The sequence below is a fragment of the Sceloporus undulatus genome, chromosome 4 (assembly GCF_019175285.1).
Source record: "Sceloporus undulatus isolate JIND9_A2432 ecotype Alabama chromosome 4, SceUnd_v1.1, whole genome shotgun sequence".
NCBI classification, from domain to species: Eukaryota; Metazoa; Chordata; class Lepidosauria; order Squamata; family Phrynosomatidae; genus Sceloporus; species Sceloporus undulatus.
Genome location: NC_056525.1, coordinates 195,334,838 through 195,354,291, shown reverse-complemented (window position 1 = coordinate 195,354,291; position 19,454 = coordinate 195,334,838). Strand labels below are relative to the sequence as shown.

The 19,454-nt window shown below is 39.8% G+C and overlaps 1 protein-coding gene across 1 annotated transcript in view; it reads left to right on the top strand.

The window, feature by feature from the left end:
• Positions 1-19,454, top strand: part of PRKDC (protein kinase, DNA-activated, catalytic subunit) — a 134,433-nt gene that overhangs the window by 107,467 nt on the left and 7,512 nt on the right. Inside the window, exons 73-83 of the mRNA XM_042464437.1 lie at positions 2,264-2,475; positions 4,659-4,746; positions 5,119-5,262; positions 9,461-9,665; positions 10,885-10,952; positions 11,661-11,881; positions 13,506-13,598; positions 15,885-15,971; positions 16,811-16,882; positions 17,300-17,501; positions 18,679-18,867. Coding sequence (XP_042320371.1) covers positions 2,264-2,475; positions 4,659-4,746; positions 5,119-5,262; positions 9,461-9,665; positions 10,885-10,952; positions 11,661-11,881; positions 13,506-13,598; positions 15,885-15,971; positions 16,811-16,882; positions 17,300-17,501; positions 18,679-18,867 — 1,581 coding nt within the window. The remainder of the gene's footprint in view (positions 1-2,263; positions 2,476-4,658; positions 4,747-5,118; positions 5,263-9,460; positions 9,666-10,884; positions 10,953-11,660; positions 11,882-13,505; positions 13,599-15,884; positions 15,972-16,810; positions 16,883-17,299; positions 17,502-18,678; positions 18,868-19,454) is intronic.

Below are 19,454 nucleotides of genomic sequence, written 5' to 3'. Positions count from 1 at the left end.
AATAATAAATTTTATTTTTACCCCGCCTTTCCAAAATATGATCAAGGCGGCTTACAAAATTTTAAAAACATTACAAACAGGATAAAAATTCAATATAAAAAGTTAAGAACACTACTGCAAAAAACAAAAACAGGAACAGGAAATCAATAAAATACACATGTCAAGGGCAAAGAGAAGGAGAGAATAACTGACATCGATCCGAGGTCGAAAGGGAAAAAAAGAGGGCAGGGAAATAAACAAACAATCTAACTAAGGTGGGAAGGCCAGCCGAAATAGATACGTTTTCAAGTTTTTCTTGAAAGTAACTAGTGAGGCGGCGGAGCGAAGCTCTACAGGGAGCTTGTTCCAGAGTGAAGGGGCAGCGATGGAGAAAGCCCTCTGTGAAGTCCGTACAAGGTTAGACCTAGGGACCTCCAACAATTTAGTCCCAGAAGTTCTGAGTGTGCGGGGCGGATTATATGGGGAGAGGCGGTCCTCCAAGTATCCTGGGCCCAAGCCATTTAGGGCTTTATAGGTCAAAACCAACACCTTGTATTGAGCTCAGAAGCGGATAGGCAGCCAGTGATGGTCTTTTAAAATAGGTGTTATATGGTCCGACCTGGAGCTACCAGCGACCAATCTAGCTGCCATGTTCTGCACCAGTTGCAGCTTCCGGGTTTGGTACAAGGGTTGCCCCATGTAGAGCGCATTGCAGAAATCCAATCGAGAGGTTACCAAAGCATGTACGACAGATTCAAGGTCCTTACGGTCCAGGTAGGGACGCAGCTGGTGTATCAGCCGAAGCTGATAACAAGCACTCCTGACCGTCGCATCCACCTGAGAAGTCAGCTGGAGCGACGAATCAAGGAGCACTCTCAAGCTGCGCACCAAGTCCTTCAGGGGGAGCGTGACCCCATTCAGGACCGGGTGACAGATCTCACCACCCGAAGCCGGGGAACCTATCACCAGTACTTCCGTTTTCCCTGGATTCACACTGAGTTTGTTCTCCCTCATCCAGCCCATTACCGACACCAAGCAGGCATCTAGAGGAGAGATGCCATCCTTAGTTACTGCATCAGTCGGAGACATAGAGAAAATTATCTGGGTGTCATCAGCGTACTGATAACACCGCGCCCCATGTCTCCAGATGATCTCTCCCATCCATCCATCCATCTCCCAAAAAGAAGTTCTACAGGCAGTGTATAATAATGTGAAGAGTTTGCTGCAAGATGACTTGGTGATGGCCTTTAGCTTAGATGGGTTTAGAGGAAATTAGACACATTTGTGAAATCTGTCAATGGTACAGTAGCTATATGTAACCTCCACATGTTCCACTGAATACAAGTACTGTATCAGCAGGAAAGGAAAGGGCTATTGTCTTTATGCCCTTGTGAATTTGCTAGATGTAACTGGCTGACCACTTCCCCAGAATGTTTGGAAAGATAAATCACTATGTTTTTAGGTTTATGAGGCTTACCCTGAAGGACATTTTTCTGCCTCTTTCCCACATTATTTTTGCACTTGAATAGAAGTGCAAAGAATGAACAATACAACAGTCATTTCATGTATTGGTAACATGTGGCAAGTCAGACTCCAGTGTTGTCCTTTTTAGTGCTTGCTTCAGTTGCTGATGCAATTGTGTTGCAAATGCTGAACACTTGATTGCCTTCCTTTAACAACTAAACTTAGAAATTTTACCTCAGGTATAAAAAAGCCTGAAACATACAGTGGGCCCTCTACATTTGCTGGAGTTACTAGGTGCTCAGGACCTCAGTGAAAGCGAAAAAACACAGTTTTAAAAAAAACCCTTTTTAACTGAGAGAACACCTCTCTAGGAATTTCCAAGCCCTTCAATGCAACTCTTTGGCCATTATCCAACAGAAGTTGACCATAGATTTGCACTGGAGGACCTACAAATGCCTAGAAAATTGTTTTCTGCAGGAATCTAAGTCCTCCAGCAGGACTCTTAAGGTCAGCTTCTGGCAGAGTTGCACTGGAGGACCTAGAGATTCTTAGAGATAATGTAATGTATTAATCAAATCTGTAAATAATGAAATCCACAAAAGTCAAAACTGCAAATGTGGAGGGCCACATTGCAGTCTGCTTTGTCTCAGAAGTTGACAGGAATTGATAGAATCTATATATATATGGGAAATTATAACTATAAAAGTAGTATGTTATATTCTGATTCATTCTGCTAAGCTTGAGTAGAGATGTAGGGGTTTTTTTGGGGGGCGGGGCGGGTTGCTCATGCTGACATTCATAGATAATATATATTTTACAGATTTCTTCAGTTCCCTGTTGGCAGTTTATTGGTTGGATCAATCAGTTGATGTCAGTTCTTGACAAGGAGGAAGCACGTGCTGTGCAGTCTACAGTGGAAGAAATTGCCAACACTTACCCACAGGCAATAGTGTATCCCTTCATGATCAGCAGTGAAAGCTTTTCTTTCCCTGAAACTATCATAGGCCATAAAAATAAGGAGTTTGTAGAAAGGTGATAATAAAAATTACTGAACTATTTTTTTTGAAATCAATTATTTTTATCATTAGCAAAATAAAACTATACTTCATCAAATATATATATATATATACACACACACACACACACACACACACACACACAGAGTAATAATAATACAGTATCATTATGATGTATATTTTAAAGGGGTGTGTGTGTGTGTGTATGAGAGAGAGAGAGAGAGAGTGGAGTTTATCACACAGACTCCTGGCACGGTCAGAGAACAGTCCAAAAGGGGCCAGGAAGGGAACGGAACGAGTGGGGGTGCATTTTACTGCACACAGAAGTCCCTCACTTGTTCTGTTCCCTTCCCTACCATTCCCAATCTGTCCCCAGAGGACTGCGATTTTTGAGAACTGTTCTGAAACAGTTCTCAAAAATCGCCCCTTCTGGGACGGATGGGGAATGGAACGCAACGAGTGAGGGACTTCTGTGTGCAGTAAAATCCATCCTCCACTCATTCCCTGCTCGTTCCAGGCCCCTTCTGTTCCGTTCTCCTTCCGTGCTTCCTTCCATGGTGTGTGTGTTGTTTCCCTTCTCTGCATTTTCTTGTCTTCCTCATTCCTGAGTTTCCTACTTCTCCACTTCTGTCCAGCCTCTATGGACCCTAAAATGTTCACTAGGGGATCCTGCCAAGCACAGTGAGCTGTGGTTCAAAGAGGGAAGAGGAAGTTCATTGAAAATCATACAGAAATATCTATGAGTGAGGTAGTAGGTGACTCCACTTAATTTTCTGTGAACTCCTTACTCTGTTTTCTTTTTCCTATTTTTTCATTGTGTTTATGTTTTGAGCATTAGAAATCTTAGAATTGTTATGCATATCCTGGGGCCCTTTCACACCATACCATTATAACACTCCGATTCATCTTTAACTTCTATGGCCTCATCCTGTGAAATCCTGAGGTTTGTAGTTTGGTGAGGTACGGGGGCACTCTGGCTGAGAATTCTGTATACCCCTCCATAAACTTCAAATTGCAGGATGCTAAAGGATGGAAATATGGCAGTTAAAGTAGAATATAGTGCTATAATTGTGCGATGTGATAGCCCCATAAAGAAACGTTTAGCACCATCTACACTGGTGTAGTGACACTGAGATGCATTTAGAGTATATTAGTTGTACTGTACTTAAACCCAGATGAAGTCAAGGTAAAACTATGAGTAACTTATGTCCCAATGATTTCCTTGTTGACTGCACAGTGAATTGTCAGAAGGAAGCTCCATTGAGTCTAAGGCAGTTTACTCTTGGGTAAGAGTGCAACCTTGTACACCAAGGTTGTGTGACCCAGGCTGCACTTACCTGGGAATAAGCTGCATGGAACTTGCTTCCAAGAAAATGTGTTGGGTTGTAACATCAGTTCCTGTCCAACTTACTTAGATGAGAGAGACAAATATCATGTATTTCCTCCCTTTCTCCTTAATTTGGGAAAAATATGCAAATAATGCTTTTCTGTTATTGTTGCTGTTGATTTTTCAAACATCTTTAGAAAAGGTACCCTTTCAGATAATATTCCTGGTATAATAATGCCTCCCAGTGCCTCCCAATACTAGGTTAGCTAGATGACATTGTGTCACATGTCAGCAAGGACAAGTCTGGCCAAGGCTAGCCTTGATGCTAAGGGATGGTCTTGTTCAAGTGGTACAAGTTTTAAATGGAGATGTTATTTTCTTCAGGGGTGAAAAAGAATAAAAGAATGTATGAGTGTAAACAAGTGAAGCTGAATACCAAAGAAAGGAGAGGATGGTCAAAGGTGGCCCTTCATGAATTTGAGAGTTTTAACAGGAAGTAAAAAATGGCTTTGGGCTGAATTTTTTAATTTTGATTAAAATCCACCATCCAAATATTTTCAAACCTGGAAAGTTGGGGAGCCTTGACAGATTCCAGTGGGGTTGGTGGCACGTGAATGTACAATGTTATCAACTCTAGTTCTGTACAATTTTTTCATTTAAATGAAATGAGCTTTCAATCAGTTTTTATTACATGACTGGTATTGTGTGTATGATCCCAAGTTGTAGTCTTGTAACTCTCTGATTAGTTAACAAGGCCTCTTTCTTGGATGTGTGATGGAAGAGATGAGTTACAGCATTTATCCACAAAGCAGAGAAAATACTTTTGTAACCAGTTTCTTTCTGCATTCCTGCTGTCATTCTTTCCTTCATAGGATAAAAAGCAAATTAGATCAAGAAGGAGTGGTACAAGATTTTGTACATGCCTTGGAACAGCTTTCCAGTCCTGTGATGCTTTTTAAGGTACAATATGCAAAACTTTCATATCATGGAATGACCTAGAGATTATGATATTTAGCTTTTACATAGTGCTTTTGGGGCATTCAAGAGATGATATTATTATTATTATTATTATTATTATTATTATAATTTATAAAGCGCTGTAAATTTAACATGCGGTACAACATCTTTTTAATTAGACGGTTCCCTGCCCTCAGCTTACAATCTAAAAAGACATGAACACAAAAGGAGAAGGGAAAGGTGGTGGGAAGGGAGGAGGTCCAGATACATATTAGATACTAACTTGTTTTATTGCCTAGACATTATCAGTAGTCACTGTGCTTAAACTTTAGCGCTCTATATGTGACAAAAACATTTTTTATTCTGGATTCATAGGATTGGACTGAGGATATCAGAAATGAGATGGGGAGAACTAAGAGAGATAAAAATACTATTCAGCAGTTGTATGATAGAATGTACCAGAACCTGGGAAATCTACATGCACCAGGTCTTGGATTGTTCAGAAAGCAATTTATTCAGGTATGTGTTTATATATTTTTGTAGTTGAATACTGATGCATAGTAACAGAGTAAAAATATATTGGTGAATTTAAATGGCCCAAATCATTATGATCCTGTCTGACTTGTACAGGTATCAGAAATGGATGTTGTGTTAGTTATTCTAGTAGTATGACCATACTTCAGTACAACACAGTATACACCTTTTGGCTTTATGTGACCTTTACAAGATTTGAAGTATTTTATGACTTGTATATACACTGGGGTCTGGTTCCAGGACCTGTCATGGAGAGCATAATCCTTGGATGCTCATGTCCAATCAAATACAATGGTATTTGGTTTAAATAAAATTGTGTCTTTATTTTAAATGGTAAAATCAAGACTTTTTTAAAAAAATTATCTATTTTTTGATATTTTCAAGCCATGAATAGTAAGTCTGTGGATAAGAAATCCATTGATACAGAGGGCTGAATGTATTTATTTGAAGATACTACCAAATAGATCTGTAGCCAAAGGCAGAAATTTAACAGTGCTAGGGCTGTAGCTAGGCTAGAACTGTGACTGTTCTTTGTGACTCATACATATATCCCAGTCTGCACCTTTAACAGTATTTACAGTATTAAACAGTATTTTGCTCCCAACTACTGCACATGCTCCACACAGTTCTTACTTAAATCTTGTGAAGTCTTTCTATCCACTGCAATGGCTACATTATATGGATCTTCAGTCTTGAAGTGAGCTGAGCATCCAATTATTTGAACTTTTTGTGTCTTTCCCTTTTCTTTCCTTTTTGTTTTTGTGTTTGCATTGTTGTTGTGCCCAAGCATATTGCTTCTGCATCTATGCTGGTTATTCACCATAATAAAAGAACTAAATTGAATCAATGCTTCTGCATGCAAGATTGATCAGTTATTCCTCCCCTCCTTCTCTTTCATGCTTTTCGTTCCTAGTGCATGTGCTGCTACAGTAAAAAGGAACTGAGATTTGAGCAGAAACCATGTAAGGGGGTGGGTGGGACAATAGACTGCTTAGCTGTAGAAGTTTCTAAAGATGGATTGATCATATCAAAGATGGACCCATATGTGGATTCAAAGATTATGACTCGGAGGGCCACAGTTATCTGTTTTTCTATGCAGCCTAAAGTCTTGTGTCCCTCCCCAATAAGTCTGTAGGTCTTTGGATTCCATCCACAGCAATTGTTGAGATATATGTGGACTTGAATTGAACATAGCTTGTATCAGTGACTTTCGTTCTGCCAAGCTAGATGTCCCCTCCTTTTTGTTAAACATTGTCTATAACCGCTGACTTTATTTTTAAACTCTGTATGCAGAGTTTAAATCTGGAAGCTACCATAGTCTGGGTCTGCCATAGACATCTTCTCAGTTGATATGGTGTTTGTGTTTCAGTCCCATATAGGAACACATTTAACTTGAGTAAACATGGCCAAACTTGGCCATTCTAGTGTGAATTGTATAGCTGCCATTTTTCAAGATGACTGGAACACATCTGTGGATTTGCAATATCTAACAAACATGCATGTAGAAGACTAACTTTGGTGTCAAAACCTAGAATTTTAAAGGAATATTGAGTAGAATTATTGCTAATCATGGGCCTTTGGAAAGAATTCTAAACTAGGAACAGGAAGACCAGGTTCTAATTCTTCCTTATCTGTAAAGTTCATCAGGCACCCTTCAACCAACCTATGTCCCCAGAGTTGTTGTGATAGTAAACAGGAACAGTTGTACAGTAGAGACTCTCCTTATGCGGGGGATCTGTTCCGGAGTCCCCCACCCCCACGTAAGGCAAATTCTGTGTAAGCACAAACCCCATTCAGTAGTGTGCCATGGGCACACACCCCATTCATTGATTGCAGCGTGGTTTCCACATAAAGTGGAAGCCGTGTATGGTGCACCCACGTATGGAGTGGGCGCACTGTACTACTCTGAGTTTCTTGGATGGAATAAAAGAGAAATAAGGAAGACAACATGTCCTCTTGATCCTTGCCCATCCTGGCTGACCGCCCAGGGAGGGGATGCAGTAACAGCACTACTCTAATCTATAATCAACACATCTCTCAGGGAGGGGATATTTCCATCTGAGCTTAAACAAGTGGTGGTTAAACCACTTTTGAAAAAACCCTCCCTAGTCCCCTGATAAGAAAAAATTACAGACCGGTCTACCTACTACCATTCTTGGGCAAATTGATTGAGAGGGCGGTTGCCTTCCAACTCCAGGCTGTCTTGGATGAAGCTGATTATCTAGACCCATTTCAAACCGGCTTCAGGGTGGGATATGGAGTTCAGACTGCCATGGTCGCCTTGGTCAGTGATCTCTGTCTGGGCATTGACAGGGGAAGTGTAACCCTGCTCATGCTTTTGGACATCTCAGTGGCCTTCAATACCATTGACCACGGTATCCTTCTGGAATGCCTGAGGGAGTTGAGTATCAGGGGCACTGCGCTCCAGTGGTTCCATTTCTACCTCTCGGACAGATTCCAGATGGTGATGCTGGGAGACAGCTGCTCTCGTAAAAGAGAGCTGACATCTGGCGTCCCTCAGGGCGCCATCCTGTCCCCCATGCTGTTTAACATTTACATGAAGCTGCTGGGCAAGATCATCTGAAGACATGAGGCGCGGTGTTATCAGTACGCTGATGACACCCAAATTTATTTCTCTATAGTCCCCGACTGCTGCAGTGACTAAGGATGGCATCTCTCCTCTAAATGCCTGTCTTGTGTCTGTAATGGGCTGGATGAGGGAAAGCAAACTCAAGGTGAATCCAGAGAAAACGGAGGTGCTTGCGATAGGAACTCCTGGTCTAAGGATAGAGATTTGTCAACCAGTCCTGGACAGGGCCACACTTCCCTTAAAGGACGAAGTTCGCAGTTTGAGAGTACTCCTGGATTTGTCTCTACAGCTGTCATTTCAGGTGGAGGCGGTGGCCAGGAGTGCATGGTACCAACTTTGGTTGATATGCCAACTACACCTGTACCTGGCCCAGAGGGACCTTGAAACAGTGGTACATGCTCTAGTAACCTCTTGTTTAGATTTCTGTAATGTGCTCTACAGGGGGCTACCTTTGTACCAAGTTCGGAAGCTTCAATTGATCCAAAATGCTGCAGCCAGTTTGGTCACAGGTACATCCAGATCTGACCATATTACTCCAATACTAAAATCAGTACACTGGCTGCCGATCAGCTTCCGGGCCCAATACAAAGTGTTGGTTATTACCTTTAAAGCCCTACATGGCTTGGGCCCGAGTTACTTGAGGGAACGCCTCTCCCTACACAATCCGCCCTGCACTCTCAGAACATCTGGGAAGAAATTATTGGAACATACAAAGACCAGACTAATCACCACTTCCCACAAAGCGTTCACAGCTGCGGCCGCCACACTTTGGAATAACTTACCGGAAGAGATCCGTCTCATCACCACCTTAGAAGCCTTTAAGAAGGCACTTAAGACGGATCTCTTCCGGCGAGCCTATCCACCTGATCTTTTATAGTGGAGCTTACAGAATTTTCTACACCTGATTCAATAGTACAGACACAGACAACGACTCGGCTATGTTAATGATTTTACTGTATTTTTGTCGTGTTTTTATTGATTATTTTATATAGTATGGTATTGTGTAAATGTATTGTTTGATTTTACCGGTTGTAATCCTGCCTCGATCAACAGGGAGAGGCGGGAAATATAAATAACACTTTTATTATTATTTATTTATTATAAATAAATACTGCTGTAACAGCCATTGAATCAGAAACAACTGCATACATTTTTTATAAATGCAAGTAGGTTTTTGAAAATGGGCTTCTTGATGAAATATTATGTGATACAGTTTTTCAAATTTTCATAAACTACAGTAAAATAACAGACATTCTTGCCTTTGCACATCTTGTACAACATGTTTTGCATATGCATATTGTTATCGAGTCTTCTAGTGACGATATAAGGCTGTTGAATGGTTGTAGAACATTATTCCTCCCAGCAGATTTGATGTATTTTAGTACATTTAGTACTAAGTGTTTGTGATCCAAGAGCATGACTAGCTCTTAACTACACAAAGTATTCTTTGGATATGTGTTGTGACAGAGCTGAATGTTAGTGGCAGACCCTCATCAAGATGTTTGCTTTTTATAGATGAATGGCATGCCCATTTAGCTATAAGGAGGCATTACACATTCTTTAAATACTTAGTTATAAAATTCTCTACTTCAGAAATTTGGGACGGAATTGGACAGTCATTTTGGAAAAGGAGGTTCCAAGCTTCTAGATATGAAAAGCAGTGCCTTCAACACAGTTGCAGAGTCCCTCCTTTCAAAAATGAGAGAATGTCAAAGAGAACCTGGGAATCTGAAAGAGTGCTCACCTTGGATGAGCAATTTTAAACCAGAATTCTTAAGGACAGAGCTGGAAATTCCTGGTAAGCTATGCCTTCAGTGAGTAAAATATGGCTTTGCTAAACACAGGAATATTGCTCAATGAAAGAAGAATTATTATTAATCTTATTGATATTATTGTTATTTATCAGTAATGCTAATGTTCCATATAGTTACTTTAGGGAGTCTGCATTTCCAGTGTTAAAGTGGATGAATTCCATTTAACAGGGGCATTTTCTGTCTTTAGCCATTATATTTCCGTCATCATATTTTATTCACAAATTGTGCTAATTTCATGAGTTTTTCTTCCACTAAATGAGTTTTATCTTTTTTTTTTAAAGGACTGCTTCTCCCACATGTACCGATCGTTAAAGTCTAATAGTGTAATTTTTAAAAAGACACCTAAGTTATTTTAGTTAAAACATGGTTTAAAACCCAACAATGAATGCACTGTTCCAGGGCAAGAACCACTAAAAGCCTTTTATATGTCTTATATCATCATAAGCACAAAATATGTGATTTCCTGTGTGCAACACTTGTTCTGCTTTCTTGTTGCCATCCATTGGTCTAGAATAATCGGATGGCCTTGGACAACTATAGGCAGGGCAGAAACTTTCAGTGAAACAACTGATGGCTGCATTAGGTCCTTCCTCCACACCAGTGGTCCCCAAATTGTGCCCTTTAAAGAGATTTTGGACTTCAGCTCCCAGAAGCGTCAGCCATGTTGGCTAATAGTCTAGGATTCTGGGAGCTGAAGTCCAAAATCCCTTAAAGAGCACAGTTTGGGGACCACTCCTCTACGCTGTAGAAATAATGCAGTTTGACTGCCATGACTCAATCCTACAGAATCCTGGGATTTGTAGTTTTGTGATGCACTAACACTTTTTGGCAAAGAAAGCTAATGACCTTATAGAACTATAGATCCCAAGATTCCATAGGATGGAGCTACAGGGCTTAAAGTGGTGCCAAATTGCATTATTTCTACAGTGTAGATGAATCCCCAGTGGCTCTTCAAAGTAGTCCTTTTCTTGGCTTCTATTAAAATGGACAGAGATCTCTGAGTCTGGCCAACCAAAAGAGTCCTTTCTTTACATGTAGTTTTGCTGTCATATTTAAGATGCTGAGGACCTTACAGCTTCCTACAGGGTTAAGGCAAAAGACCCCAAACCCTGTCTACCCTGGTTTGAAGATGGTATCACTTTATTTGCATAATCAAATATTCAATTTTAAAGATAAATTAAAACATCACTGTATTTTTTTCAGGTCAGTATGATGGTAAGGGAAAGCCATTGCCAGAATACCATGCAAAAATTTCTGGATTTGATGAGCGGGTATGTTAATGTATAAATATACAGGAAATGTGCTGTTAGTGCTGTTTCAGAAAATTGATGTATGTAAGAACATCCAACATTCTCTCCAGATCATAGAATCATAGAGTTGGAAGAGACCACAAGGGCCATCCAGTCCAACCCCCTGCCATGCAGGAACTCTCAATCAAAGCATCCCTGACAGATGGCCATCCAGCCTCTGCTTAAAGACCTCCAAAGAAGGTCTGTTTTACATCACTATGGCATACTAGTACCAGTAACTTCTAAATCTGAAAAGTAATGTTTGAATTTAGCAAAAGCATTTACATTTCTATGCCACTTATCAGTGAACTCAGCACTCTCTAAGCAGTTTACACTCTGTAAGTCATTGCCCCCAACAAGCTGGGTACTCATTTTACCGACCTACAAAAGGATGGGAGGCTGAGTCAGCCTTGGAGCCCTGGGATTGAACTCACAACGTTGTGGCTGCAGTACCAGCACTTGACCACTTCACCACCAGTGCTCCCTATACTTCATATATGGTGCCTGTGAGCAAATATATCAGTTCGGGTGAAATGATAGAGAACTGGAATATTTTTTTTATTTTTTGCATCCCATATTACATAGAATATAGGAGATTCCCCCCACCACCACCAATAACTATACAGTATTGTAATGTTTTCTTGTCCTCTTGTCCTTGAATTTTCCCCCCTTTTCCTCATGTTTTCCAAGATCAAAGTAATGGCATCCATCCGGAAACCAACACGTATAATTATCAGAGGCAGTGATGAGCAGGAATATCCCTTTCTTGTGAAAGGAGGAGAAGATCTCCGGCAAGACCAGCGCATTGAACAGCTCTTTGATGTTATGAATACTATCCTTTCACGGAATGCTGCCTGCAGCCAGAGAAATATGCAGTTGAAAACTTACCAAGTTATACCAATGACCACCAGGTGCGCATTTACCCCAGTCTTTATTACATAAATTAATAGGTAGTGTGTCAGATACAGGATATACAACCGATCCTCCCTATCCACGGATTCTTTATCCATGGATTCAAGCATCCACAACTTGAAAATATTTCAAAAAATACTTAAATTCCAAAAAGCAAACCTTGATTTTGCCTTTTTATATAAGGAACACCATTTTACTATGCCATGTATATAGTGGGACTTGAGCATCCACAGATTTTGGTATCTACAGAGGTTCCTGATACCAAACCCTGGCAAATACCAAGGCATCATGTAAGCACATGTTGGAAGAATCTGTAATGATGTTACTGAGCACCAAAAATAACAAACTTCTTAATTACTTACTATATGCAATAAAGCAGTGGTTCTCAAACTCTGTTCTCCAGGTGTGTGGGACTTCAACTCCTTGAATCACTGTCCGGGACTTCTTGGAGATGAAGTCTGAAACATCCGGAAGACCAGAATTTGAATGCTATTACAATAAAGATTGTTTTAGAACAAGTGTGGCCTCCTCAAGCTTCATGTAGCTCCCCAGTGCTGTTTATGTGGTGCCCAAAGTCAAACTTTTTTGCATTTTTTTTCTTTTTTGCCCCAAAATGTCCTCTAGAGGCATTCCTACAACCCTGGGTTAAATTAGGTCAAGGGAGAGACCTTTTTTGGGAAGAACTGGAAGTGACTTCCTCTCACTTTTTGTTTACAGAAGGCCTCTTCTGGTCATAATATGGCCCAGGAAGCCCCCAAAACACAGTGAAAATGACCTCAATGTCCCCTAGAGGGCATGGTAGGGGGGAAGAAGTTTATTTTCTGGAAGTGTATGTGGCAGTGCTCCTTAAGGACTCCTGAGCGCTTAATATGTCTCCCTACTCTTCTACAGCCAGCCACCTTTGTTTTAGAACTACCTAAAACATTACAGCAAATACTGGGTTAAATCCAATAACTTCACTGAAATCAGTGGAACTTTCATCAACTGTCACTAACGACTTTTATAGATCTTTTGGATAACGTTGGATTTAATCCACTGTTTCTTTAGTATATCCTATTTCTTCTTGGACAGTAAGAATTTGAGACCTGTAAACCAAACCGGGGTGTTCTGTAAGTGTTCACTGCAAATTTACTATTTTTCTCCTTGGTTTTAAAGATGTAAGGCAGACTTTCAAGCAAAAAAAAGCAAAACAGCAGTTCTGTCCTTCAAGCTGTTCCATATTCCAGCTTCTACCTATTTTCTACACATGGCTTGGTTCAGAGCACCAGCCTCCTTAAATATTTAGTAAAAAAGGAATCAATATATGCATCACAGATACTAAGGAAGATGTAGTATCAACTATTTGATAATATAGTATTTAAGTGATGCATAATGCCCCCTTAAACAATTAATAGGTAGGCAGATACATACATGTGTATTCTTACATCTATCTTGCAGTTACTTGAATGAAGCAGGAATGTTTAAAACTGTACCTCTTGCTCACCTTTTTGTGTATATGACATTTTAATAGTCCTGAGCAATCAACCAAAAAGGTATCTTCCAACTCTCTTCTGTTTCTGCACATTTTACCCCTTTGGCATTTTATCTTATTGCTTATATACAGTTTGGCATCCTTTCTTACAGAATAGGACTGATTGAGTGGCTTGAGAATACTTGTACTTTAAAGGAGTTCCTTATGAACAGCATGTCTGAACAGGAAAAACATGATTATAACAGGTAATGGTGTATAATTCTGTACTGGGTTATTTAATGATGTTTGTTGGAGATATGTAAAGTTCTGTACCAGTCAATTAACAATACTTACAGTAGTAATATCTATTGGAACCTTTGGCATTAATCTTCAGAAGTCAAAGTACTTCCTGGCCTAGATTAATAATTGGCAGATGTCTGTTTAACGAGTGCTATTTTACCTCTGACACACATTCTGTGCCTACTTATGTAAACATAGAGCTTGCTCTCTATCACCCATGGCTGCTTCTTCATCACCATTTTCTTATCAACAGATTACTTTTTACAAGCAAGGAATATATTCATTTTAGCTTGACTAAGCAGAAAGTGAACTTCAGTCAGAATGGAGAGCAGTATAGATGCCTATTCAGCATTGCATTAGAAGCAGTAGAAATGAGCTAGAATTCCTGTGGTGAAAATCTGAGGAATTCCTGGGTTGAAAATCACTCTTATGTCACTATGCCAGAGAAAAATCTAAGACACTTTTCATCATGGGAATAATTTGTACTGTCACAAACAAATACTATAATCTGTAAGATGGCCTCCAGAGATGTTGTACGCCTGTAGTTTTGTGTGGGTACTGGATTCAAGAAATCTCTTTTTGCTTACATCTTTGTGCCTACCTTTGTGAGTTAGGCATTACTTAGCTTTTCTCCATAAAGAATCCCTGGCAGCTCCACCAGTGTTCAAGTTGAATTTGTAAAGCAGTGCCAGTATTTGAGCCCTGTGTTGTTCTTTTTAAAAATTACTTTAACATTTAATTAGTACTACATACTTTGTGTCTTTCACTTTGCATAAGGATGCATAATATAATCTGACATTTCCTTCTAAGAAGTTTGCTCATTAAGAAACAGATTCTGTTTTCCCTAAGGATGTATATACAATTTTATTAGCAAATACTACTACTACTACTACTACTACTACTTATTATTATTATTATATCTTTCCCTCCTCTCATCAAGGCTTGAGACAGAGTACAACAGACTTAATTAATTGTTAATAAAAAGAATGGTCAGTGAGCATTCTAAGAGATGTAATAACCATGTAAAGTAAAAAAAAATATGATTCATCTTTAAAAAAATAGTTTCTCAGTGAAATGATTTGAGTATTTTCTGTTGCATAAAAATTAGCATTTTAAAGATGTGGTTATTGAATGAACTAAATTATTTATTTATTCATTTACTGTATTTATACCCCACTCTTCAGCCCTGAAGGCTCTCAGAGTGGCTTACAGATAGTTATTCAGATGGTTCCCTGCCCTCAGGCTCACAATCTAAAAAGACATGACACAAAAGGAGAAAGGAATGGTGATGGGGAAGGGGATCAAGTCCAGTGGTTTTTCTCTCCTTCTGAGGCCTGGACCATGGCAGATGGACTGGAAGGAGGGCCCTTCTTCTTGCTCTGGCTAGCCCTGATGGAGTTAGGCCTGCCTTTTCACTCCCTCCCAGGCCGATGATGACTGATGGCATGGAGAGAGGGCTCTTCTTCACGCTAGGCCTGATGGAATTGGCCTGTCTTTTCACTCCCTCCCAGGCTGAATATTTTCAGTGAGTGTCATGATTTAGAGTTTTTCTCACCAAGGATGAAACTAACCATGCCTCTGTGTTCCAGACCAAAAGAATGAGTTCACAATTCTGTTCTTGCTGGAAAAAGACAGAATTAAAATGATAAAGCTTGCTTAGTATGGGATACTGCAAGAACCTGCATTAATAGTAGTCTATTCAAATAGGAATTTTCTATTCATTGAGTCTCATTTTAAGATGATGCTTGAAAAAGAGCATCTTCCCAGAGTGTACCATGAGAGATTATTTGATACAGTAATTGTTTTTCTATAAAGGTTGTATATTCACATTGACATAGCATGCCAGAGATCCATGATATTGCTGACTTATTTAGAGGAGCACTTACAAAGAGAGCAGCTAAGCAATGCTTGGGGCTTTGCTTCAGGGTTCATTGTATGGTGCAAATCCGAATGATTTTCCTGTTCTGATTTCTTGGGAAACAAAACAAACCAGCAGCAGTATGGTCTGGTTCACACAATAAAATACAAGTCATAGAGCAAAGCTCAGTCATGTATAGTTGCTGTGGCTGCAAACAAGAGTGATTGGACTGTTCACTAGCTGTATAGGTTCCTGCAAGCCTCTTTCATAATGCTTCATGGAAACCAAGCCATAGTGTCTTCATCCTAAAAAGTCAGAAAGTCAGGTCATAACTTTCTGGTGATGCAGATGTAAATTGCTTGGTGACTACATGTGTGTGTTTTTCCTTTGCCAGCCCTAAAGGTCCTCGTACTGATTATAATGACTGGCTGACTAAGATGGGGAATACAACTACAATTGCACGCTATATAACAATGTACAAGTAAGCCTTCGAAATAACTACCAGTATTTTCTGTTCTGTTTTCTGTTTCCCCAGCAGCTCCAGGTGGCTGGAAGATTCTGGTTGTGCTACTCTCTTGTCACTCACAACAGATACTATTCTATCTTGGACAAATCATAAGTCAGAACCCAGTATTACCCTCTGTTTTTAGAAGCAGCAGTTCTGCACTGATTTGTGCATGGAGGCATGCACATGTGTATGTGCACATACATGCATCAACAAGAAGCTGCCATTTCTTTTGAGAATCAACCATTTTCCTCAAGACAAGGATGATAAAGTCTTCTAGGGAGGGATGATGGGAAGCCATAGTGTTAATCCCTGGTATTCAGAAGCATGGTACCAAGAGTGCCTAAGGGGTTGATGACTCATCTCTCAAACTAGGGAAATTCATTTCAAGGCCAGTTTGTACCACTTTAAGGTACAAACTGGCCTTGAAATGAATTTCCCTAGTTTGAGAGAGCAGGTATAAATCTGACTTGCATTAAAGAGGATCACATAAAAAGTGAAACACTAGGGTAGATTGTGGGATGTATCCAAATTCTAAACTGTTTTGCAATGCAATTAATCTGTCTTCTACATAAGTAGCAGAAGTTCCCTAATATGAGGCCTGCTGCTGAAATGTTCAGTCAACCATGCAGGAGTTTGCTGATTTTACTTGTCAATAGGCTTGTTCTACTGATATAGCCACAGTAGAGTGGAGAAAGAAAACACAGAAGCATTTAAGAAGGATATTTAATATCAGTGCAAATAGTTGTTTCTGTTTGGTTCCTGATTCTTACTAGAATTTAGTTTGTAATTATCAGTGTTTTGCTTATTTCCAGAAGAGCTAGTCGTACAGAAACAGTAATGTCTTTCCAGTCCCGAGAAAACCATGTTCCTAAAGACTTGCTAAGGTGAGTGTTTTTTTACATTGCTTTGGGCTTTGAAAAAATAGTAATGATTCACTTCACGATACCTAATGATTGCCTACAAAACCTCTCATGTGGCCAAGAACCATAGCTCCTTCACTGCCTCACATTTATCTCCTTTTTCACTGTTTATGCTTGCACAGGCAGAGCCCTTCGTAGGTCAAACTGTACTGCTGTACAGTTTGTCCTCTCACCCATCATCTTCTTAGGCCTATTAGCATGTACCATGAAGGTTGAAGATGAGAGGCATTTTCTTTGGACTGAATTTCCAATGTGGTGATTTCCTTATTTTTAAATATATTTTTTAAAACTTGTCTGTACTGTTGATATTAGGGAGCAAGTTGCAGTTCCTGGGACACACTTTAGCCATTTCTAATATATGTATATTTTGCCTTCCTCTAGGAGAGCCTTTGTTAAGATGAGTACAACTCCAGAGGCTTTGCTTTCTCTGCGATCCCATTTTGCTAGCTCTCATGCATTGATGTGCATCAGCCACTGGATTCTTGGCATTGGAGATAGACACTTATCCAATTTTATGATCAACATGGAAACAGGTGGCATGGTGGGAATAGACTTTGGACATGCGTTTGGTTCAGCAACACAGGTATTCTCCCCTATTATTGTTTCTCTAATGATTATGTGATACAGATTTAGTTATCAGTGAGCAAGATTTTATTAGTATAGATGAATTTTTTTAAAAAAATGAAAATGTATCTTATAAATAAGGCATAACTTCATGTAATAGAAAACAAAAGATAAAAATAAAGTGTAATAAGTATTCCAATATCCTGTCAACCATAGAACCTGTAAAAAGCACAGTATCAAAATAAATACAACAGGGCTAGGGAACATGTTGCCTTTCAGATTTTGCCCTGCAAAGCCCATCATTATTCACTAATGGCTTTGCTGGCTTGGACTGGTTAGCGTTGAAGTCCAACAGTGTTTGGAGGGTCAGATATTATCAGATCTAAATTAAACTGTGATGGTGATTGAAGTTAGTGAATAAGGTCATAAGTCTCTAATGTAACAACAAAACAGAAACAGAATTTGATTAAAAAAATGGAAAAGGACTTTTAAAGTTTTTTTTTTTTTAAACAAGAGCAAAAAGCTAAGAAAAGCCTGGAACTGTCCTAAATGCCTTCAAGGAAAGGCAGGATAAATGAAAATGAATAAATATTTAATAGTGGATTCATTAAAAGCTGTACTCGTTTGATATGTTGACTGGCATCCAGTTCAGCATTTATAAAATCATAAAATGGATTTATGATCTCATAACTGCTGGGGACTCACATTTATGGTCATGAATGACTGATGAGAACCCAGAAAATATCAGCAACCAACTGAAGTGTTTCAAAGGCACTACAGATAGGGGCACTGGAGAATGTCTGCTGTGTTTTCCTAGTCATGGGATTCATTGAGACAAGCAGTTGTGACGGGACCCTAGGGTCTGTCTCCAGCTGCTGTTTCTCGACATGCCTTATAACTGGGAGAGTGCTGCAGATATTCCATAACCCCCTGTTCTGCAGTGCCTAGGAAATGCTTTGGTCAGGCCCCTGTCAGGCTGCAAAGGTAGGTTTTGTGGTGGTGGCATCATATGTACCTAGGTACAATGATGGAGGTCCATCATCATAGTTACACAGGTCATTCAGGATCTTGGCTTTATCTTGAAATTTGGTTATAAATTTAACTTTTCTGTGTAGGACAGAATTAAAATAAAAATGGACAAGTTTGCTCTATGGGTTTTCCCAGTAATCATTATTTTTCATTTTTCTTACACATAGTTCCTGCTAGTACCAGAGTTGATGCCTTTCCGTTTGACTCGCCAGTTCATTAATTTAATGTTGCCCATGAAAGAATCTGGCCTTATTTACAATGTGATGATGCATTCCTTAAGAGCCTATCGAGCAGATCAAGATGTCCTTATTAATACTATGGATGTATTTGTGAAGGAACCTTCCTTGGATTGGAAAGTAGGTTATCTTTTTGTTAATTCTGATTTATATGAAGAAAACATTGCATACAATCCTGTAAGAAAGATAACATTTCTGCATGAGCTGTAAAATTCCTATTTAGTAATTAGTGAATATACAGTGCGCCCGCGTTATACACGGGCACGCTATACTCAGCTTTGAGTGTACACGCTCAAGCTGTGGGGAGCACGCGGGGCGCAAGGGGTGGCGCATCCCATTCAGATGAATGGGGCGTGCGCTCATGGCACCCCGTGCGCTCCCACTCCACCGCATATATGAGCCCCATTCAAATGAATGGGGCTCCAGCATACGTGGAATTCACCTTGTGCGGGGGGGGGGGGTCCGGAACGGATCCCCCACGTAAGGCGAATTTCCACTGTACTTGCCACTTCCCAATCTAATGAGCTTTTGGTGGTGAGGTTTTGCCTTAAACTTGCATATAAGAGGGAGAAGAAATGGAGAAGAGATGACAGCAATGGTTGGTGGGAGAATGTCTGTTCATGGGAGTAGAAATAGATTTTGGAAAATGGAAGAAAGGTTAGGTTGTAGATTAGTATTGTGGAGAAGAAAGGGGATTTGGAATTTCA